This window comes from Salvelinus sp. IW2-2015, unplaced genomic scaffold, assembly GCF_002910315.2.
Source record: "Salvelinus sp. IW2-2015 unplaced genomic scaffold, ASM291031v2 Un_scaffold1068, whole genome shotgun sequence".
Lineage (NCBI taxonomy): Eukaryota > Metazoa > Chordata > Actinopteri > Salmoniformes > Salmonidae > Salvelinus > Salvelinus sp. IW2-2015.
Genome location: NW_019942714.1, coordinates 56,301 through 80,124, shown reverse-complemented (window position 1 = coordinate 80,124; position 23,824 = coordinate 56,301). Strand labels below are relative to the sequence as shown.

Genomic DNA, 23,824 nt, shown 5'->3' with positions numbered 1-23,824 from the left:
GAAACGTCAGCCACTTCACTTGTCAAAGTCTGTCATCCACCCGACCCAAGCATGACAATTATCCAAGTTGGACTTTTTCCTGCATTACAAAATGTATTTTTTGCAATCAGATTAATAAAGCACTTTTGTGGGGAAAACTCAATCGGAGTGGCTGGGCCTGGCACCCATGGCTGCACCCCAGCCCAGTCATGTTAAATCTATAGATTAGGGCCTAATGATTTTTTCAATTCACTGATTTCCTTATGAACTCAGTTTATTGTTGTGTACATTTTTCAGAACGCTTTAAATCTAGACAGAAATACTTAAGTTTCATCAGCTGTCCGGGTAGCTGGTCTGACAATCCTGCTGGTGAAGAAGACAGACGTTGAAGTCCTGGGCTGGCGTGGTTACACGTGGACAGCGGTTGTGAGGTCGGTCGAACGTACTGCCAAATTCTCAAACTACGTGAGGCGGCTTATGGTAGAGAAATTAACATTCAATTAAATTCTGTCAACAGCTCTGGTGGACATTTCTACAGTCAGCATGCCAATTGCACACTCCCTCAATTTGAGACATCTGAGCATTGTGTTGTGACAAAATTGCACATTTTAGAGTGGCCTTTGTAAAGGTGCACCTGTGTAATGATCATGCCGTTCAATCAGCTTCTTGATACGCCACATGTTAAGTGGATGGAATATCTTGGCAAAGGAGAAATGCTCACTAACAGGGATGTAAACAAATTTGTGCACAACATGAGAGAAATACGCTTTTTGTGCTAATGGAACATTTCTGGGATCTTTTATTTCAGCTGATGAAACATGGGACCAACACTTTACATGTTGCATTGATATTTTTGTTCAGTATAATACAAAGCCAAAATAAGTTTTGTTTGAAAGGGAGTCAGTTAAATCAAATACATAGTACCTGGATTTTCAGGCCAAATAATACACCAGTCAAACAAAGTTAAAAAAAAAAGTGCTTACAGTACATTTATTGATTCAAACAATTAAATTAAAAAACCTAATGGAGTCATGACAGCGTCATCATGATTGCCTTTAATTGTGCAGAGTCAGGTTCAGTTTGTCCATCCACATTCAGTACAGCGTGTGTAAAGTGACTACATTCACAGGTTGACATGGAGTTCCAAAATCTATTACTTCCATAGATTACCAACAAAACAATACAGACCACTGGGTGCAGTGTCTCATACAGAAGCCCACAGTTTCCCAAAAAGTAGAGTTATAGCAAAGGCAAATTTCCCAGTCCAAAATCAACCCTTAGGCACTATCCCTTGATACTTCTCATGAGCCTAAAAGATTTGAGTGGGTGTAAGAAACATGTCAGAAGCCAAACCTAGTCTTCCAGATCTACAAGTAGTAGCCAGGGGGCTAGAGGATTGGCATTGATTTCAGACTGAGCACCTGTATTCTGTGCAGAAACTATAGTATAGAAAAGGAGGACCAGAGGTGCCAGGTGAGTTACATTCTATCAGTCTAACTGACAGGGGAAATGTGTGGGATATTAAAGAAAGAAAATTAAACCCAACATTGTTTAAAAGTTTAAAAGGCAGAGTCGTGATTTCATTGGTTTTTCCACCAGATACATCTCCAGTTTGGTTTAATGTTAAAATGACCTGAAGACACTGGTGCACATCTTTAAAAAGCAAAAATAGGATAAATGCAGAAGGGGGTAGCTGCAGCCCAATATGACGCCCAGAGTATGGGTGAGTGGGCATGTCAAAAGGATAGTAGTGGGTGTGTGGAAAGGTAGTGCTCTGCTATAGGTTACACCAGAGTTTCCTGGGGACTCCAAGAGGTGCACGTTGTGGTTTTTGCCCCAGCGCTACACAGCTGATTCAACAAATGATAATTTGGTTATTTGAGTCAGCCGTGTAGTGCTGGAGCAATACAAGACCGGGTGTACTAGTCATTCCCACTGGCTTAAACTGACAGGCAAAACGGTCGAGTGGCAACAAATCTGCCCAATTAGCTGATTGACTTTCCATACACCCACTCCTTTCGACACACCCACACTCCGGTCACCATATTGGGCTGCACCATACCAAATAAGTCTATACATAGTCTGTCCAACCAAATTCACAAGTTAAGGGTTCACTATGCGTGATCGACATTCAGAAACCCAAATAAAAAGAGAACGGTAATGGACAGAATGGTTTGACCAAAGGTCAGTAAACAGAATAGGTGGAAGGAGGACAACATTAAAAGATGAGCGAGTCAATGGCTCATATTAGTAAAGCATGGGGGAACGGAGACTGGTGGAGTGCTATATGGACATTTCCATGTTTTCAGTGACTAGGAGTAAAGTTAAAAGGCATGCTTCAGGGACACATGCATGGTAAAAGGAGAGAACTCTACACAACCAATACAGTTGTGACACTGGAAAAAATGATCTGAAAAGGTACTAAATGAAATAAATGGCGTGTTCTTGTTTTCACTTTGGTGCTACAGTACAGTTTCACACAGCCCCCTCTGTGTGTGTGATCAGTGTGTCTAAGACCGGAAGCTGTAAGACTCAGGTTCTAGAGAATCACAGTGCTGTCACAGGGGGTTCACATAGTCACACTGGCTCAAGAGGTGAACTATACAGAACAAGATTTGCCCTGTCTGTCCTAAATCAATGCCTTGCCCCACCAGCCTGCTAAATGAGACCTATTCGTATTAGACCGGTCAGTAGACATAGCAGCAGCTGCTTCTTTACCAGTGGGCTTCCTTACAGAAAACAACAAGACACCATGTTTATCAGCATCATGTACCCGGTCTGTCTCCCTCAGGAACCTATACATCACAGTATCAAAGAGACCAAAAAATAAATAAACAAAATAAAAAAGTCCTTTTAGGCATTAATAAGGAAATAAACCACCACTGAGTTGGAAGTTTCCGCTATTCCCTTTTGAACAGCATGTGTGTGGTGGGAGGAATAATGAGTAGAGTTAAGGGCTCTCCATAGTGGTTTTCAGTCTACGGAGCTACGTTTGCGTCACGTTCTAAAAATTCAGCCGCACAAAAAAAAAAAAGACGTAGAACTACGTAGAGAGCTAAGCAAACTAACCTCCATCGGCTACGTTGCAGATCTTTTGCGTAGATTGTAGAGCCCTTTGGAGTGCCTTGAAACAATACTCAAGACAACGGGTATGATTAGTGTGGTCAGCTGCATGCAAACATATAAAAGGATGAAATAAGTAGCATTCAGTGAACTCCAATTTCTACTAAAACTCCACTCTCCTAGTTAAGCCATGGCTAATGAAATATGAAGGCAAACAATCCCTGAAATACACCAGGTCCCAGGGACTCCAACACAAATCTCAAACATTCCACTTGGGATTTCAAAGTCAGTCAAAGTGCACACATTAAAAACTTAATTTTTTAAAATGGCATCCAATGTATGTTTGAGGATGACCTGACGTCAGTTCTCTTCCCTCAGTCCATTCCCAGACATGCCAACACACCTGTTCATTGTTCCATTGGCCATTCAGTCCCTCTGCTCCCTTTCCTCCCTCTGGCAGGAAAGGGAGTCAACTCAGTTCCATCCACAATCCGTTGGCCTTCACCGCTGTCCTTGCTTTGACCTGTTCCCACGTCAGCCGTGAGGGCCTGGTGGTCTACTTGATGCGCTGGATGAGGGTGTGTGTGAGGCCCAGGCTGAGTAGCTGCAGGGAGGAGAGCTGGGCCAGGCGAGGGAAGGCCTTGAGCAGCCTCTCCCAGGTCAGCTCCAGCAGACTGGGCACCACTAGCCACACCTTGTACAGAGACCCAGTCCTCCTGTTCTCTGACATGTTCACCACTCCACCATGCACATACATACAGCCAGCCTGGGAGAGGACAGGGAGGAGAGAGAGACGTGATTGAAAATCGTACATCCAGAAAAGTGTGCGCGTGTGCGATGTACTGACCGGTGTGACTGCAGCACAGTGGAAGTAAGCAGGCTCAGGCATGACGGTGGGTAGCTTGGTCCACTGGAAGGTCTGCAGGTTGATCTTCCACAGGTCAGCTAGGATCAGCTCCCCGTTGTAACCCCCACATAGAAACACCTCTGAGGGGGGAGACAGAGAGATGAACACTGACTCCCAGTCCATAGCCTAGACTAGGGTGGCAAAGGGACAGTATGTTATTGGTAACTTTCAAAGTTTACCAGTAAACTACCAGAATTAGGTAACTTAAGGATTTTATGGAACTTTATCATGTGTACTTCAGATTATCACATTTATGCAATTATTTCTGGCACTCTGTGTGGCCTTATCACATGTAAAATACACTGAGTGTACAAAACATTCAGACATCTGCTCTATCATGACACACTGACCAGGTGAAAGCTATGATCCCTTATTGATGTCACCTGTTAAATCRACTTCAATCAGTGTAGATGAAGAGGAGACAGGTTAAAGAAGGATTTTTAAGCCTTGAGATGGATTGTGTGTGTGTGTGTGTGTGTGTGCGCACGCCATTCAGAGTGAACGGGCAAGACAAAAGATTTAAGTGCCTTTGAACAGGGTATGGTAGTAGGTGCCAGGCGCACCGGTTTGAACAGGGTATGGTAGTAGGTGCCAGGCGCACCGGTTTGAACAGGGTATGGTAGTAGGTGCCAGGCGCACCGGTTTGAAAGGGTATGGTAGTAGGTTGCCAAGGCGCACCGGTTTGAACAGGGTATGGTAGTAGGTGCCAGGCGCACCGGTTTGAACAGGGTATGGTAGTAGGTGCCAGGCGCACCGGTTTGAACAGGGTATGGTAGTGAGGTGAGCGCACCGGTTGAACAGGGTATGGTAGTAGGTGCCAGGCGCACCGGGTTTGAACAGGGTATGGTAGTAGGTGCCAGGCGCACCGGTTTGAACAGGGTATGGTATAGGTGCCAGGCGCACCGGTTTGAACAGGGTAATGGTAGGTGCCAGGCGCACACGGTTTGACGGGTATGGTAGTAGGTGCCAGGCGCACCGGTTTTGAACAGGGTATGGTAGTAGTGCCAGGCACACGGTTTGAACAGGGTATGGTAGTAGGTGCCAGGCGCACCGGTTTGAACAGGGTATGGTAGTAGGTGCCGGCGCACCGGTTTGAACAGGGTATGGTAGTAGGTGCCAGGCGCACCGGTTTGACAGGGTATGGTATAGGTGCCAGGCGCACCGGTTTGAACAGGGTATGGTAGTAGGTGCCAGCGGCACCGGTTTGAACGGGTATGGTAGTAGGTGCCAGGCGCACCGGTTTGAACAGGGTATGGTAGTAGGTGCCAGGCCGCAACGGTTTGAACAGGGTATGGAGTAGGTGCCAGGCGCACCGGTTTGAACAGGGTATGGTAGTAGGTGCCAGGCGCACCGGTTTGAACAGGGTATGGTAGTAGGTGCCAGGCGCACCGGTTTGTGTCAAGAACTGCAACGCTACTGGGTTTTTCACACTCAACAGTTTCCAGTGTGTATAAAGAATGGTCCACCACCCAAAGGACATCCAGCCAACTTGACAGCTATGGGAAGCATTGGTTTGGCGCCCCCTCTGGCTCGTGCGGTGGGGGAGATCTTCGTGGGCGATACTCAGCCTTGTCTCAGGGTAGTAAGTTGGTGATCTGTAGATATCCTTCTAGTAGTGTGAGGGCTATGCTTTGGTAAAGTGGGTGGGGTTATATCCTGCCTGGTTGGCCCTGTGCGTGGGTCCACAGTGTCCCCCGACCCACCCGTCTCAGCCTCCAGTATCTAGGCTGCAATAGTTTGTGTGCCGGGGGACTAGAGTCAGTCTGTTATATCTGGTGTAATTCTCCATCTTATCTGGTGTCGTGTGAGAATTTAAGTATGCTCCCACTAATTCTCTCTCCCTCCCTCTCAGAGGATGTGAGCCGTAAGATCATGCCTCAGGACTACCTGGCCTGATGACTCCTGGCTGTCCCCAGTCCACCCGTTCGTGCTGCTGCTCCAGTTTCAACTGTTCTGCCCGCGGCTAGGGAACCCTGACCTGTTTACCGGACGTGCTACTGGTCCCGGACCTGCTGTTTGACTCTCTACCGCACATGCTGTCTCGACCTCTGAATCCTAATGTTTGGTACTCATTGTATATCAAATAAGATTTAAAAATAAAATGACAAAGCTGTAAAACATTATCTTAAATTTAAAACATCAACTTAGTGAATACAATTGTGTTTAACATGGTTTCAGCATGACATATACTTTTTTTCTTACACTTATTTTACTGTCAATACATCTTTATTGTATATGTTTTGGTGCCAAACTGGTGGAAGTTCTGAAGTCCAGAGTTGCTGAGTTAATTTTAAATTCCATTATTGATTTGATGCTTTTCATTAGCCTATTTTCTCGTGAACCATGGGCTATCCCCTAGAAACTAAATGCACAATATGGACACATAAAAATATATACTATACTGCTCAAAAAAATAAAGGGAACACTTAAACAACACAATGTAACTCCAAGTCAATCACACTTCTGTGAAATCAAACTGTCCACTTAGGAAGCAACACTGATTGACAATAAATTTCACATGCTGTTGTGCAAATGGAATAGACAAAAGGTGGAAATTATAGGCAATTAGTAAGACACCCCCAATAAAGGAGTGGTTCTGCAGGTTGAACCACCCGACCACTTCTCAGTTCCTGGCTGGATGTTTTGGTACCGATTTTGAATGCTGGCCGGTTGCTCTCACTCTCAGTGGTAGCATGAGACGGAGTCTACAACCCACACCAAGTGGCTCAGGTAGTGCCGCTCATCCAGGATGGCACATCAATGCGGAGCTGTGCAAGAAGGTTTGCTGTTCTGTCACGCGTAGTGTCCAGAGGCATGGAGGCGCCTACTGGAGACAGGCAGATACATCAGGAGACGTGGAGGAGGCGTAGGAGGGCAACAACCCAGCAGCAGGACCCGCTACCTCCGCCTTTGAGCAGGAGGAGCCACTGCCAGACGCCCCTGCAAAATGACCTCCAGCAGGCCACAAATGTGCATGTGTCCTGCTCAAACAGTCAGGAAACAGACTCCATGAGGGCCGACCATCACAGGTGGGGTTGTGCTTACAGCCAACACCGTGCAGGACGTTTGGCATTGCCAGAGAACACCAAGATTGGCAAATTCGCCACTGGCGCCCTGTGCTCTTCACAGATGAACAGCAGTTCACACTGAGCACATGACACATGTGACAGACGTGACAGAGTCTGGAGACGCCCGTGGTGAGAACGTTCTGCTGCCTGCAACATCCTCCAGCATGACCGGTTTGGCGGTGGGTCAGTCATGGTGTGGGGTGGCGTTTCTTTGTGGGGCCGCACAGCCCTCCATGTGCTCGCCAGAGGTAGCCTGACTGCCATTAGGTACCGAGATGAGATCCTCAGAGCCCTTGTGAGACCATATGCTGACACATGCAGCATATGGGACTTAAGCACATTTTCACTCCTGAACTTATTTAGGGTTGCCATAACAAAGGAGTTGAATACTTATTGACTAAAGACATCTCAGCTTTTCATTGTTAATTAATTTGTACAATTTCTAAAACACATAATTCCACTTTGACATTATGGGGTATTGTGTGTAGGCCAGTAACAAAATCTCAATCGAATCCAATACAAATTTAGGCTGTAACAGGTCAAATGTGGAAAAAGGTCAAGGGGTGGGAATAGTTTCTGAAGGCACTACATAGGATTTAAAATCATTTTTGCAAGTTAATCAAGTATAAATTACCAAAGTTACCATAAATTACCAATATTACTGAAAATTCTAGTAACCCTAGCCTGGACACAGAGCTGATTCCTAGTAAACAGATCTAAAGTTCTTACCCTGCCTGACCTGGACACAACTGTGACACCGTCGTGCTGCAGGATACCCTGACAACAACAGAACACACATCAGTTTACACGCGTGCACAGTAATATGTATATGAACAACATTAGACCCTTATGCAACCAACCTATTTTTTCATGAGGTTTCGTGATGATCTCCTCCCAGGAGTTAGTCTCTAGGTTGTAGGCATGTATCTGAGGGGGGAACAGAACGTAAACCCCCATGTTAAAATATGTCAGTAAAACAACCATCATTCTCTCATCCTGTACTGTACTTTGTCTAGGGAATATGATGTCCAGGAAGTCCCGCCTCCTAGGATGTATATTCTCTGTCCATCGTGGGCCACCTCATGTCTGTACCTGAAAGAGAGATTAAGATGTGTGTGTGTGTGTGTGTGTGGGGGGGTGGTAACTACCGGAAGATTAAAAGGTATATAAGGGGTGACTGACCTTTCCTCTGGCAGGTCTGTAGGGGGGTTGTTGGGCTTGAGGTGTGTCCACTCCCTGGTAGTCAGGTCCAGCCTGTGTAGGTCTGTGCTGTAAACGTAGCCTGTCGTCCCTCCAAACACATACAGATAGCCATTAATGATGGCCATGGCCTGGAAGGAGGAATGAGAGGGAGAGAGCATGGCTGTGGGGAATTTCCTTACTGTCAAGCCAAGGGATTCAGAATTAAGTGATTTGTTACAGTAGGTCATACTAACAATGTAAATAATTGTCAGTTATTTATTTTGACCGAGCGAATCTTTTCAGATCAGAGGTTAGGAAAGACAAAGGAAGGAAGTCATATATAGTGCATTCGGAAAGTATTCAGACCCCTTAACTTTTTCCACATTTTGTTACGTTACAGACTTATCCTAAGATTGATTAAATAAAAATCCTCAATCTACACTCACAATACCCCAGAGTGACAAAGCAAATATGTTTCTCAATTCCTTTGCAAATGTATTAAAATAAACATCAATACCTTATTTACGTAAGTATTCAGACCCTTTGCTATGAGACTCAAAATTGAGTTCAGATGCATCCTGTTTCCATTGATCATCCTTGAGATGTTTCTACAACTTGATTGGAGTCTACCTGTGGTTAATTCAATTGATTGGACATGATTTGGAAAGGCACACACCTGTCTATCTAAGGTCCCACAGTTGACAGTGAATGTCAGAGCAAAAACCAAGCCATGCGGTCGAAGGAATTGTCCGTAGAGTTCCGAGACAGGATTGTGTTGAGGCACAGATCTGTGGAAGGGTACCAAAACATTTCTGCAGCATTGAAGGTCCCCAAGAAGACAGTGGCCTCCATCATTCATAAATGGAAGAAGTTTCGAATCACCAAGACTCTTTCTAGAGCTGGCCGCACGGCCAAACTGAGCAATTGGGGAGAATGGTCACTGACAGAGCTCTAGAGTTCCTCTGTGGAGATGGTTGTCCTTCTGGAAGGTTCTCCCATCTCTGCAGCACTCCACCAAGCAGGCCTTTATGGTAGAGTTGCCAGACAGAAACCACCCCTCAGTAAAAACCCATGTGCCCGCTTGGAGTTTTCCAAAAGGCACCTAAAGACTCCCAGACCATGAGAAACAAGATTCTCTGGTCTGATGAAATCAAGATTGAACTCTTTGGCCTGAATGCCAAGCGTCACGTCTGGAGGTAACATGGCACCATCCCTACAGTGAAGCAAGTTAGTGGCAGCATCGTGATGCTTTTCAGCAGCAGGGACTGAGAGAGTAGTCAGGATCGAGGGAAAGATAAAGAGCAAAGTACTGAGATCCTTGACGAAAACCTGCTTTAGAGCGCTCAGGAACTCAGACTGGGGAGAAGGTTCACCTTCCAACAGTACAACAACCCGAAGCACACAGCCTAGACAACGCAAGAGTAGCATCGGGACAAGTCTCTGAATGTCCTTGAGTGGCCCAGCCAGAGCCCGGACTTGAACCCGATCGAACATCTCTGGAGAGACCTGAAAATAGCTGTGCAGCGACGCTCCCCATCCAACCTGACAGAGATTGAGAMGATCTGCAGAGAAGAATGGGAGAAACTCCCCAAATACAGGTGTGCCAAGCTTGTAGTGTCATACCCAAGAAGACTGGAGGCTGTAATCGCTGCCAAAGGTTCATCAACAAAGTACTGAGTAAAGGGTCTGAATACTTATGTAAATGTTTGTTTTGTATTTGTAATAAATTTGCTTACATTACTAAACTTGTTTTTGCTTTGTCATTATAGGGCATTGTGTGTAGATTAAAGAGGGGGAAAAAGCAATTTAATCAATTTTAGAATAAGGCTGTAACATTAAAAAAAAAAAWMTAAGTAAATGGTTCTGAATACTTACTGAATGCACTGTAGGAGTAATGGAAAATGCCATAGCCCAGGTTTAAAGCTAACCGTTAATTCTCCACAGACCACACAATGTGTTAGTGGGACAGCTCAGGTGGTGAACAGATGAGAGCTCTTTACCTGCCCGTAGATTCGGTTGGGTTTCTTCCCTCGGCAGTTGAGCAATTTCCAGCGTTTGTAGTGAACATTGCAGACATGGACGTCGTTCCCGTTGCTTTCTCCAAAAGGAATCCCAGTGCCCCCAAACACCAATAGATTGTTGCTGTGTAAGACAGCTGAGACACACAGAACAAAACTGTTCAACAGTCTGTTCTCAGTCTGACCAGGAACGGATAATAATGGTTAAGCAAGTTAATTTTGCAATGGATCGATGGGTACATAAAAGGACAGACAATCTTCAACTTATTCCCTTACCTGACATGGAAGCCAGCTCGGTGGGCATGTAGCCCTCTGTGTGGACCTGTTGCCAGGTAGCCGTGGCGAAGTGAAACCTCCACAGCTCCCTGAAAAGAGGGTAGTCCTCGTTCTCCGAGCCACCTGCCTCCTCAAAGTCAGGGTTGTATCCTCCAAACACATATAGGTTGGCATTGTCTGCCACACACCGGTGCCCGCTGCGGGCCGGGGGGGCACAGTGACCTGAGGGGGAGGTGAGTAAAGAGCGGGGTTTCATGGATGGAAGAGGGAGCAAGGTTGGGGGAAGGAGACAGGGTTACAGGGGAATTTTCCTTCCTCTTGCACTTCTTTAGTGCCCTTTGTGGATCTCTGCGATAACTTTAAGCAATAGCGCCACCTTTTCTCTTTCTGCCATATGGTTTTCACCTATTTAGTCCAGCCAAATTCATGAGGGCAGGAACAAAAGCGCAGAAGGGGCCGTTATTTGGAATGGAGCCTGAAACATTGTCTAGATTTCAATCTAAAACGTGTATCCTACCCTTGTTGACTTGACTGCCCCTACATGATTTGCATGGGCTGAAGAGCCATAGATGTGTAGGCCTAGTCTGTTATTTCCCAGCTGTGTGTCACAGACAGCTGATCTAGAGACATAAATTAATATAATAAACTGCAGTGAAGTAATCCAGCGTGTTTCCATCAGATTTCTACCCAGAGCCATTATATAATCTGCTGCACAGATTACCAAGAACATGGCTGCATAAGCAGACAGCTTTCAACAAGCAAACGCTAAAACATTTCTGATTATTTAAGAATCTAGATAAATAGGCCTAGCCATCACATAAGCAAGCATGTGGTTAAAGTACTCCCTATWTGACAGGCTTAGGAGAAAGTCTGCATGTTAAATTAATAATGAACCATATCTTATTGACATACTTCGTAACATTTTCACTGTGGAGGTGGTCGAGTTCACTGTGTGTAAGGATTAAATGTCCAGGCATCAGTATGATGAGCTTTGAGTAAACAGCAAAGGACTAAACAGCCCTATGGAATCATTGAGCCTCAAGATATTTTGTTGTTGAAAACACCAGAGGAATGKTTTTAGTGGAATAACAGATCAAATAGATCTACTTTCAGACACTGGGGAAAATAGGAGGGACAGGTCAAGAGCTCTACACTGACTTTCTAATTTTACTTTAAAAAAAAAAAATTACAAGGAAAAATGTAGGAGCACAAAGAAAAATATTTGAGGTAACAAGCAATTTTCTTTGTAGTAATGGTGCAAGCATGACGGTCATGAATCTGCGCTCAGTGTATTCTCCATGGCACTCAGGGGCAGCGGTACAGTGAAGTAATCATTGCAACCATTCGTTTTTTTCTTCTCCTAGGCGCACGGAGMTCTATTGCTTCCTATAACAATTATGACAATCGTTATAGGAGCAACAACATGACCGAAAAATAGAACAGAGAAAGCGAGACCTCAGAACACTCCATGACAAACATACATCCAAACCCAGAGAGACACTGAGGGAGAGAAAGCCTCCCTGGGTCCAACAGAGAAAGCTGAAGAGGAAAGGAGGAACCAGGGCCAATCATAGTAAGAGAGACTCTTGCTAAGAGGGATAAAAGTGATAAAAGAGAAAGGAAGGAAGAGAAGAGGTGGAGTGGACCGAGAACCATTACAAGGGAGAGGAAGAGGCTGTTTTGATAGGAAGAGAGGAGGAAGCAGAGTGGTACAAGTGGATTTCCTTGAGTCATGGGAAATGAGAGGAGGGAGAAGAGAAGCACTGCAGACTGGACAAGGGAGTGTGAGAGAGGAGGTGGGAGAGCAGATAGGACATTAAGTGCTTGCCCCGTTCTGGCCGACAGCAAAGTCAGCTCAAAACAAAAGTGACGTACAGTAGGTGAAGCATGTGGGGTAATATGTAAGAATCTGTGTATTTCTATGCAAAAATGATTGCGCTTGATAAATCTGCATGCTTAATCTGCATTCCCAATGAAACCTAGTTTGAAAATTCAAACATATATTTCATGGAAAAGAGATGTTTCTGAACAATGCTTCATGATGCCTTGTTGACAAGATGACCAAGTGGCGCTGATTACTATTCAATTTTAGCAGGGCGCACCCTGCTATCCCTGTTCAACCCGGGCCAGCTTAAATTGAATCCCTCATTCTTTAGCAGAGTCTGAGGGCACTAGAGTTGCGTTAGTATTGGTCGGTGAAGAGAGAGGTGGTCTTGGCTGCAGTCTCGGGTGTTACGGTTACCCACCTTCTCTCAGAAACCTATTAGGGATGCGGAAGTTGGGGCACGAAGGGGAGAAGATCCGCCGAGCCTGAAGCCATCTTACTCTCTTCTTAGAGCCTGCCAGTCATCACCAACCACAATCACCAGCCATGATACAGACATGTGCACACACAGACACAATTAGCGGAGAACAAAACCACAAAAACATTACAAAAGCAGACAGACCGACATTCCACCCCAAACATAGGCTTTAGGTGGAGTTCAGTTCAAGCCTGCTTAGTGTCTAACCAAATAGGCTAGACAAGTGGCTTGTCCATTGTTGTATGACAAAGACATACAGGTACCCTAATATTTATATATTTCTTAATTCCATTATTCTACTTTAGATGTGTGTGTACTGTTAAACACTACAGCACTGTTGGAGCTAGGAACACAAGCATTTCACTACACCCGCAATAACAGCTGCTAAATATGTGTATGTGACCAATAAAATGTGATTTGAGAGAGACACACAGCCTTGGTGGTGCAGCTACCACATAAGTGGCTGACCCTACCCAGCCCCTCAGAACCTAGAGTATCTTTGACTCGAGTCAAAAGATACTTTTCCAACCTTACCTTACATCAGTACTTGAGTCGTTTCAAAACTGTGGTTGCCACTGAATGGTCAATACTACAATATTTCCTATGGAAATACATTTATATCTACTCAGCAAAGTCAGTAGTACAAATGACTGGCAATGGATTGCACAGAGGGAAAATGTATGCTTCCCACCATTAGTCAGTCTTCTTTGCATGACAGTTGACTTCCGTATCAAGCTGGCTAAAATACTTGGTTAAAGTCAAAGCTAAAGTTAATCGCCTGTCTCTAATAGTGTAATTCGAAGATCTGCCTTCCTAAACAATTACGCTGACTAGTTTTTTTTAGATTGCCAGCCAGTTAGTTACTTTACCTAGCTAGCTAATTCTAGCTAGGTAGTTTTACATGGATAGCAGRTAGATAGAAAAATAACAGTTCAGCTAGCTACAAACCTGAGTCTCTGATGGGAGGCCTCCCCGACAGTTTCTCGAATTTGTTGAGTTGATACAAGCCGTTACTACATTCACCATCTTCAACAGAGGACATTTTGAAAAGGTAACTAACAGTAAATAAAAACTTTCATCGATTGAAACGATGTCGCAACAAACTGTGATAAGGACAAAAAAAACGAAACACCAGTTAGCTAGACATGCATCCACGTCAACTTGAAACGTCGTCCACGCCAGATGAAATGCTCCAGCCAATCAGATAATCGAGAAGGCATTCAAGAGTTACAGTATTCTAAAACGTTGGGAAATGGGTTATAAACTGTTTGCAAACAAACTTCCAAGCAGATGGGTGGTAAATGTAGTCAGGGTTAACAGAGCAGACGTTTTGGAAGTTACTTTATAATGGATAGCCAAAGAGATATGAGGACATAGAATTAGGAATTATATTTAATTTATTAGGATCCCCATTAGCCGATGCCAATGGCCGCAGATAGTCTTACTGGTTACCCGACCAGTCGCGGTCGGTGCCGTTTATGATGAGGGAGCATGGCCTATTTCTGTTACAGCATATTGGATGACTGTCATTTATATTCCATTAACCCAGTTCATGTAACATTGATAGTTTTAGGCTACTACATGATACTAAAATGTTCCCTGTACCCATATTGAGGTTACTACAACCTAGCCTATCAATGAAAGTCTACAGCGTAGGTGAACTCAGGTTGAGAGCAAATTTTGAGCTGACACATTGACAGACAGTGACACATTCAATACCACCTTGCACACTCTTGCCTGCATCTAGATGATCTGGGGTGTAATCATTAGTCTATCAGTTGCAAATGAGAGTTTCTATTGGACAAATTCAGGTATGTTTACCCCCGTTTAGTTCCGTTTAAAAACGTTTTTCAAAAGAATCGGCGGAATGAATACACCCCTGATCACACTTAAATTCTGTTCACTTTCATGGCAGCTACGTTGTATTCCTTCTGGCATCTATGCACTCTCCTTCTCACCTTTTCTCTTCGTTTGTGGACTTCAATGCACAACACATGGTATGTGACCAGGCAAAAAAAACTTTCAAAGCCAAACCATATCATAACCGCTACACACAGCCTACATCGTTGTCACCATATTAGCTAAAGTAACGTCATAGTCAACAAAGCTAATAGAACTAACTCGTTAGTAAACCCGCTACAATCATGCATTAACGTTACAATGTATAGTCAGTAAGCAGTTTAGCACTTACACCGGTGGACCCCGGTGGCAATACATTTGTAAAACCAAAAGCTTACACTACCTTGGCTTGGAAGATGTCCAGTGTTGTGTTGAATAATCATGGCCAGATAGCTAACATAGCATCCTTCTGTTTGAGCAGGGTGTTTGAGTAGGCTAACCTAGCTAGCTGCATTTACTAGCTAAGCAAGTGAAACTGAAAGTGAAAAAAAAATCACTCTCTCTTGCTTCTCCTTCATTTTTGAAGAAAGTAAGTGGATGAAAACTGTTCAACTATTGTCTTTCTCTCTCTTTGAGTCAACTACTCACCACATTTTATGCACTGTAATGCTTGATAGCAGGTAGCCTAGTGGTTAGAGCGTTGGACTAGTAACTGAAAGGTTGCAAAAATGAATCCCCTAGCTGACAAGGTAAAAATATGTTCCTAGGCCGTCATTGAAAATAAGAATTTGTTCTTAACTGACTTGCCTTGTTAAATAAAGGTAAAATTTAAAACAAAAAAATAGCTGTAGCTTATGCTTTCAGTATTATATTAATTCTTTGTTCCTTTGATTGGGTGGACAACAGGTCAGTTCATGCTGCAAGATCTCTGATAGGTTGGAGGATGTCCTCCGGAAGTTATCATAATTACTGTGTAAGTCTATGGAAGGGGGTGAGAACCACGAGCCTCCTAGGTTTTGTATTGAAGTCAATGTACCCAGAAGAGGACGGAAGCTAGCTGTCCTCCGCCTTCACCATGGTGCTACCCTAGAGAGAGTGCTGTTGAGGCTACTGTAGACCTTCATTGCAAAACAGTGTGTTTTAATCCATTATTTGGTGACGTGAATATATTTAGTATAGTTTTATCTAAAAATTATACCTTTTTAAATGTTTTAATATTTACATTTTTATGAAATTCACTGAAGAGGATGGTCCTCCCCTTCTTCCTCCGAGGATCCTCCACTGAGTCCGACACATAACGAAAAATACATTACAGACAAAATACTTTTGACAAAGCAAATTTGAGGAAAGCGCTTCTGAAGTTCTATCAACAGATTGACTGTAGTACTTGCGCTAGGAAAGCACTCAACCACTGCTATTCTCTCTTCCGGGATGCCTACAAGGCCTTCCCCCACCCTCCCTTTGGCAAATCAGATCACAAATCCATTTTGCTCCTCTGTTCCTATAGGCAGCAACTCAAACAGGAAGTACCCGTGCTTAGGTCTATTCAACGCTGGTCTGAACAATCGGAATCCATGCTTCAAGATTGTTCACGCGGACTGGGATATGTTCCGGGTAGCCTCTGAGAATAATATTGGGTCTGAACCACGCCCTGTGCAACTGGGTCCTGGACTTCCTGACGGGCCGACCCCAGGTGGTGAAGGTAGGAAACAGCACCGCCACTTCACTGATCCTCAACACAGGGGCCCCACAAGGGTGCGTGCTCAGCCCCCTCCTGTACTCTCTGTTCACTCATGACTGCGTGTCCACATACGCCTCCAAGTCAATCATTAAGTTTACAGACGACACAACCATAGTAAGCCTGATTACCAACAATGACGAGACACTCTACAGGGAGGAGGTGAGGGACCTGGCGGAGTGATGCCAGGAAAATAACCTCTCCCTCAACATTAACAAAATGAAGTAGCTGATCGTGGACTTCAGGAAAAAGCAGAGGGAGCACGCCCCTATCCACATTGACAGGACCACAGTGCAGAAGGTGGAATGCTTCAAGTTCCTCGGCGTACCCATCACTGACAATCTGAAATGGTCCACCCACAACAGCGCCTCTTCAACCTCAGGAGGCTGAAGAAATTTGGCTTGGCCCCTAAGACCCTCACAAACTTTTACAGATACACAATTGAGAGCATCCTGTTGGGCTGTATCATTGTCTAGTACGGCAACCGCACCGCCCACAACCGCAGGGCTCTCCAGAGTGTGGTATGGTCTGCCCAACGCATCACCAGGGGCACACTGCCTGCCCTCCAGGACACCTACAGCACCCGATGTCACAGGAAGGCCAAAAAGATAATCAAGGACATAAACCACCCGAGCCACGGCCTGTTCACCTCGTTATCATCCAGAAGGCGAGGTCAGTACAGGTGCATCAAAGCTGGGACTGAGAGACTGAAAAACAACTTCTATCTCAAGGCCATCAGACTGTTAAATAGCCATCACTAGCCGGCTACCACCCGGTTACTCAACCCTGCACCTTAGAGGCTACTGCCCTATATACATAGACATGGAATCACTGGTCACTTTAATAATGGAACACTAGTCACTTTAATAACGTTTACATACTGCTTTACTCATTTCATATGGATATACTGTATTCTATTCTACTGTATTTTAGTCAATGCCACTCCGACATTGCTTGTCCTAATATTTATATATTTCTTAATTCCATTATTTTACTTTTAGATTTGTGTGTATTGTTGTAAATTGTTAGATATTACTGCACTGTTGGAACTAGCAACACAAGCATTTCACTACACCCGCAATAACATCTGCTAAATATGTGTATGTGAAATGTGATTTGATTTGGTGTGTGTGCATCTATCAGTTACACATACTAAAACATTATCAGTACATACACACAACAAGTAGGTCACATGCGGCAGAGCCATTGTGCTGTGTGGTGTTGCTTTATTTGTTTTTTTAAAACCAGGTTTGCTGTTCACTTGCGCTATATAAGATGGAAGGGTGTCACGCCCTGACCGTAGAGAGCTTTTTATGTCTCTATTTTGGTTTGGTCAGGGTGTGATTTGGGTGGGCATTCTATGTTCCTTTTTCTATGATTTGTATTTCTTGGTGTTTGGCCGGGTGTGGTTCTCAATCAGAGGCAGCTGTCTATCGTTGTCTCTGATTGAGAACCATGCTTAGGTATCCTTTTTCCCACCTGTATTTGTGGGTAGTTGTCCATGTATAGTTGCCTGTGAGCACTACATTGGCGTCACGTTTTCGTTTGGATGTTTATTGTTTTGTGGGCGACATCTTATAATAAAAAAGTATGTACGCTGACCACGCTGCACCTTGGTCTACTGTTTCCACCTTAGACGATCATGCACTCATGGATATGTATAATACTGTATGTTTCCTTGAATTTGTTCTGGACCTGGGGYCTATYAAAAGACCCCAGTGCTGTGTGTAAGTTGACTATGCAAACAATTTGGAATTTCCAAAAACATGAATATTTCTTCTAAATACAAGAAGTGACACAATCAGTCTTTCCTCAACTCTTAGCCAAGAGAGACTGGCATGCATAGCATTAATATTAGCACTCTGATTACGATGAAGAGCAAGACGTGCGGCTCTGTTTTGGGCCAACTGCAGCTTAACTAGGTATTTCTTTGCAGCACTTGACCATATGACTGGGCAATAATAAAGATAAGATAAAACTAGAGCCTGCAGGACTTGCTTTGTGGAGTGTGGTATCAAAAAAGCTGAGAATCTCTTTATTACAGAGAGACCTCTTTCCATCTTTACAACCATTAAATCTATATGTTTTGGCCATGACAGTTTACAATCTAAGGTAACACCAAGTCATTTAGTCTCCTCAACTTGTTCAATAGCCATACCATTCATTACCAGATTCAGCTGAGGACTTAGGAAATTATTTGTACCAAATGCATGTTCAGGACCAGTTTATTACTGGCCACCCATTCCAAAACAGAGTGCAACTCTTTGTTACCTGTGGTTGCTGATGCGTATAAGGTTGAATCATCAGCAGATATGGACACAGATGCTTGGTTTAATGCCAGTGTCAGGTCATTGGTAAACATTTAAAAGAGTAGAGGGTCTAGAGAGCTTCCCTGGGATACTCCACACTTTACATGTTTTACATTAGAGAAGCTTTCATTAAAGAAAACCCTCTGAGTTCTGTTAGCTAGATAGCTCTGAATCCATTTTTATGGCAGAGGTTGAAAAGCTATAACATAACAAAAGTTTTCTCAACAACAGGTTATAGTCAATAATATCAAAGGCTGCACTGAAATCTAACAGTACAACTACCTCAATCTTCTTATCAATTTCCTTCAACCAATCATCAGTAATTTGTGCCAGTGCAGTGCGTTGAGTGCCCTTCTATATAAGCATGCTGAAAGTCTGTTGTTCATTTGTTTACAGAGAAATAGCATTGTATTTGGTCAAACACTATTTTTTCAAGTTTGCTAAGAGCTGGCAGCAAGCTGTAACCATGGTGAGGGTTCGCTGCTTCCCCAATCAAAGCCCTGGATTAACACAGAGGTTGGCACTAAACTAAAGGACAGGGCTACCACACACAGAGCTATCGTAGACAATCCTGAGGCTACGGCCGAGGACAGGAATAAGTACAAGAAGTCCCGCTATGACCTTCCCAGAGTCATCAAACGAGCAAGAGGATAGTATAGGAATAAGGTTGAATCCTACTACACAGGCTCCGACGCCCGCCATATGTTGCAGGGGCTACAGTCCATTACGGATTACAAAGGAAGACTCAACCGTGATCTGCCCAACGATGCTTCTCTACCAGATGAACTCAATGCATTTTATGCACGCTTTGACAACAACAACATCGTGCCGGGTGTGAGTGCCGTCACCAACCCAGAGGATTGAGTGATCTCGCTCTCCAAGGCCAACGTGAAAAAGGTCTTTAATCAGGTCAATACCCTCAAGGCCGCGGGGCCAGACAGAATTCCYGGGCACGTTCTCAGAGTATGAGCAGAACAGCTGGCAGGCATGTTCACGGTAATTGTCAACCTCTCCTTGTCCCAGTCTGTAATACCCACATGTTTTAAGATGACCACCATAATTCCTGTCCCCAACAACTCTAAGGCTTCATGCTACAATGACTACCGCCCTGTAGCACTCACTTCTGTAATCAGGAAGTGCTTTTGAGAGGCTGGTTATGGCACACATTAGATCCATAGATGACGCAATCTCAATCGCTCTTCACACTGCCCTCACCCACCTAGATAAGAGCAACACCTATGTGAGAATGCTGTTCACTGACTACAGCTCAGCGTTCAATACACTTGTCCTCTCCAAGCTCGTCACCAAGCTTAGGAATCTGGGTCTGAACACCTTCCTGGACTTCCTGATGGGCCGACCCCAGGGGGTGAGGGTAGGCAACATCACTTCCGCCACACTGACCCTCAACACAGCGGCCCCCAGAGGTGTGTGCTTAGTCCCCTCCTGTACTCCCTGTTCACCCACGACTGCATGGCCATGCACGACTCCAACAAATTCATCACGTTTGCTGACGACGGTGGTAGACCTGATCACCGGTGATGATGAGTCAGCCTACTGGGAGGAGGTCAGTGGCCTGGCAGTGTTGTGCCAGAACAACAACCTCTCCCTCAACGTAAATAAGACCAAGGAGCTGATCGTGGACTACAGGAAACGGGAGGGCGAGCACGCCCCCATCCACATCGACGGACCGCAGTGGATCAGGTCGAGAACTTCAAGTTCCTCGGTGTCCAAATCACTAAAGAATTAAAATGGTCCAAACACACACACAGTTGTGAAAAAGGCACAATAGCGCCTCTTCCACCTCAGGAGGTTGAAAAAGATTGGCATGGGCCCTCAAATCCTCAAACAGTTCTACAGCTGTGGCTCTACAGAGGGTGGTGCGGACAACCCAGTACATCACTGGGGCCAAGCTCCCTGCCATCCAGAACATCTACAGTGCATTCTGTAGATGTATTCAAATGTCTAAATACTTTAATGCACTGTATTTCAGGTAGTGGAATAGGAAGGCCCGGAAAATCGTTAAAGACTCCAACCACACTAGCCATAGACTATTCTCTCTGATTCTGCATGGCAAGCGGTACTGGTGCATCAAGTCTGGCACCAACAAGCTCTTGAACAGTTTCTATCCCCAAGCAATAAGACTGATAAATAGTTAACAAAATAGCTACACAGACTGAGTTAACCTTGTATCCTCATTGACCTTTTTATTTTTGTCTCTATGCACACTCACTGGGCCCTACACACTTACTCCATCATCTGTTCACTCACACTATCACGACCCAGGATATGACCCAGATGCAGACACAGGAGGCAGATAGTTTGATTCTCAGAATATTTATTATAACAAAGGGACAGGCAAAGGACAGCTCAAGGGCAGGCAGAGGTTCGTAATCCAAGGCAGAGTCAATCAGTGACAGAACGGCAGGCAGGCTTAGGGTCAGGACAGGCAGAAAGGTTGGAACCAGGAAGACTACAAAACAAAACTTTAGAACAGGAGAAACTGGAAAAACGCTGGTAAGACCTGACATAACAAGACGAATTGGCAATAGACAAAAAAAAAATACACAGGGGATAATGGGGAAAAATAGGAGACACCTGCTGGGGATTTGGAAACGAGCACAAGACAGGTGAAACAGATCAGGGTGTGACACACATAACATGCACACATTTATACTGACTCTACACACAAGCACACCCACTCACATTCAAGCTGCTGCTACTCTGTTTATCTTATATCCTGATGCCTATTCACCTTACCCCTATACATATCTACCTCAATCACCCCAGTATCTCTGCACATGTAAATATGGTATTGGAACTGGCCCTGTATATAATATGCTTACTTACTTATTGTGTTCTTCATATTTCTTATTTCTCATGTGTTTTTTTCTAGTATTACATTGTTATTGATTATTGCATTGTTGGGTTTTGAGTTTGCAAGAAAGGCACTTCACTGTACTTGTGCATGTGACATTAAAACGGTCAACTTTAAACTGTTAGAACCAGTAAAGGCTGCTTTACCATTCATGGGTAGTGGAATGATTTTGGCTTCCCTCCAGGCCTGAGCACAAAGACTTTCCTACAGTCGTGGCCAAAAGTTTAGAAAATTACACAAATATACATTTTCACAAAGTCTGCTGCCTCAGTGTCTTTAGATATTTTTGTCAGATGTTACTATGGAATACTGAAGTATAATTACAAGCATTTCATAAGTGTCAAAGGCTTTAATTGACAATTACATGAAGTTGATGCAAAGAGTCAATATTTGCAGTGTTGACCCTTCTTCTTCAAGACCTCTGCAATCCGCCCTGGCATGCTGTCAATTAACTTCTGGGCCACATCCTGACTGATGGCAGCCCATTCCTGCATAATCAATACTTGGAGTTTGTCAGAATTTGTGGGTTTTTGTTTGTCCACCCGCCTCTTGAGGATTGACCACAAATTCTCAATGGGATTAAGGTCTGGGGAGTTTCCTGGCCATGGACCCAAAATATCAAATGTTTTGTTCCCCGAGCCACTTAGTTATCACTTTTCCTCATGGCAAGGTGCTCCATCATGCTGGAAAAGGCATTGTTCGTCACCAAAATGTTCCTGGATGGTTGGGAGAAGTTGCTCTCGGAGGATGTGTTGGTACCATTCTTTATTCATGGCTGTGTTCTTAGGCAAAATTGTGAGTGAGCCCACTCCCTTGGCTGAGAAGCAACCCCACACATGAATGGTCTCAAGATGCTTTATTGTTGGCATGACAGGACTGATGGTAGCGCTCACCTTGTCTTTTCCCGGACAATCTTTTTTCCGGATGCCCCAAACAATCGGAAAGGGGATTCATCAGAGAAAATGACTTTACCCCAGTCCTCAGCAGTCCAATCCCTGTACCTTTTGCAGAATATCAGTCTGTCCCTGATGTTTTTCCTGGAGAGAAGTGGCTTCTTTGCTGCCCTTCTTGACACCAGGCCATCCTCCAAAAGTCTTCGCCTCACTGTGCATGCAGATGCATTCACACCTGCCTGCTGCCATTCCTGAGCAAGCTCTGTACTGGTGGTGCCCTGATCCCGCAGCTGAATCAACTTTAGGAGACGGTACTGGCGCTTGTTGGACTTTCTTGGGCGCCCTGAAGCCTTCTTCACAACAATTGAACCGCTCTTCTTGAAGTTCTTGATGATCCGATAAATGGTTGATTTAGGTGCAATCTTACTGGCAGCAATATCCTTGCCTGTGAAGCCCTTTTTGTGCAAAGCAATGATGACTGCACGTGTTTCCTTGCAGTTAACCATGATTGACAGAGGAAGAAGAATGATTCCAAGCACCACCCTCCTTTTGAAGCTTCCAGTCTGTTATTCGAACTCAATCAGCATGACAGAGTGATCTCCAGCCTTGRCCTCYTCAACACTCACACCTGTGTTAACGAGAGAATCACTGACATGATGTCAGCTGGTCCTTTTGTGGCAGGGCTAAAATGGAGTGGAAATGTTTTTGGGGGATTCAGTTCATTTGCATGGCAAAGAGGGACTTTGCAATTAATTGCAATTCATCTGATCACTCTTCATAACATTCTGGAGTATATGCAAATTGCCATCATACAAACTGAGGCAGCAGACTTTGTAAAAATGTATATTTGTGTCATTCTCAAAACTTTGGGCCACGACTGTATAGGCTCAGATTAAAGATATGACAGATAGGAGTGGCTATACCATCAGCTACCATCCTTAGTAGCTTTCCATCAGTTATCAATGCCAGGAGGTTTTTCCATTATTGATCAATAACAAAAAAAAATATTGTTAGGTCTCTTAATAGCAAAGTAAACAAAAGAAACATGCATTTGAAAGAGGGGAACGGTGGACACATGGGCCACATCCAAAAAACCTTATGGTATCTCAGTGCTGTTAGTGAAGGTCACTGTTCTCCAGAACCCCACATTGTGATCAATCTTATCTGTATAGCTGTCGTTTTTTGGGCCAACACTTCTCTGTTAGTACCCTTATATGTCAACAGAAGGCTTGTGGAAGAGTAGCCATAGCTGTCATGCCCATTGAAAATGAAAAGGCATATGTCCCCTTAGTTTTGGAAACACACAAAAAGTATAGCATTTTTACCATCATTATAACATATTTTATCAGGTGTGGATATAGCTTGTCGTGCCCC

The 23,824-nt window shown here is 44.3% G+C and overlaps 1 protein-coding gene across 5 annotated transcripts; it reads right to left on the bottom strand.

The window, feature by feature from the left end:
• Nucleotides 1-3,177: 3,177 nt before the first annotated feature.
• On the bottom strand, nt 3,178-13,980 carry klhdc10 (kelch domain containing 10). Of its 5 annotated transcripts, XM_024136994.2 has the most exons (10): nt 13,745-13,980; nt 12,740-12,832; nt 10,494-10,715; nt 10,200-10,354; nt 8,200-8,348; nt 8,025-8,109; nt 7,878-7,944; nt 7,747-7,794; nt 3,890-4,029; nt 3,178-3,808 (listed from the first exon to the last, which is right to left on the bottom strand). In XM_024136994.2, exons 1-10 carry the CDS (start codon nt 13,836-13,838, stop codon nt 3,599-3,601), a joined length of 1,263 nt encoding a protein of 420 aa, XP_023992762.1. In that variant the 5' UTR covers nt 13,839-13,980; the 3' UTR covers nt 3,178-3,598. The 5 variants fall into 5 exon arrangements, with proteins under 5 accessions (XP_023992762.1, XP_023992760.1, XP_023992764.1 ...); XM_024136992.2 differs by having other exon boundaries at nt 3,178-4,029; XM_024136996.2 differs by lacking the exon at nt 12,740-12,832 and having other exon boundaries at nt 13,745-13,977.
• Between the last annotated feature and the right edge of the window lie 9,844 nt (nt 13,981-23,824).

Excerpts from the sequence above, each read along its gene's own strand:
- klhdc10 (XM_024136992.2), bottom strand. The coding sequence starts at position 13,838 with ATGTCCTCTGTTGAAGATGGTGAATGTAGTAACGGCTTGTATCAACTC. Across the intron at positions 7,795-7,877 it reads GAAACCTCATGAAAAAATAG|GGTATCCTGCAGCACGACGG; the intron begins GTTGGTTGCATA and ends TGTTGTTGTCAG. Across the intron at positions 4,030-7,746 it reads TTGTGTCCAGGTCAGGCAGG|AGGTGTTTCTATGTGGGGGT; the intron begins GTAAGAACTTTA and ends CTCCCCCCTCAG.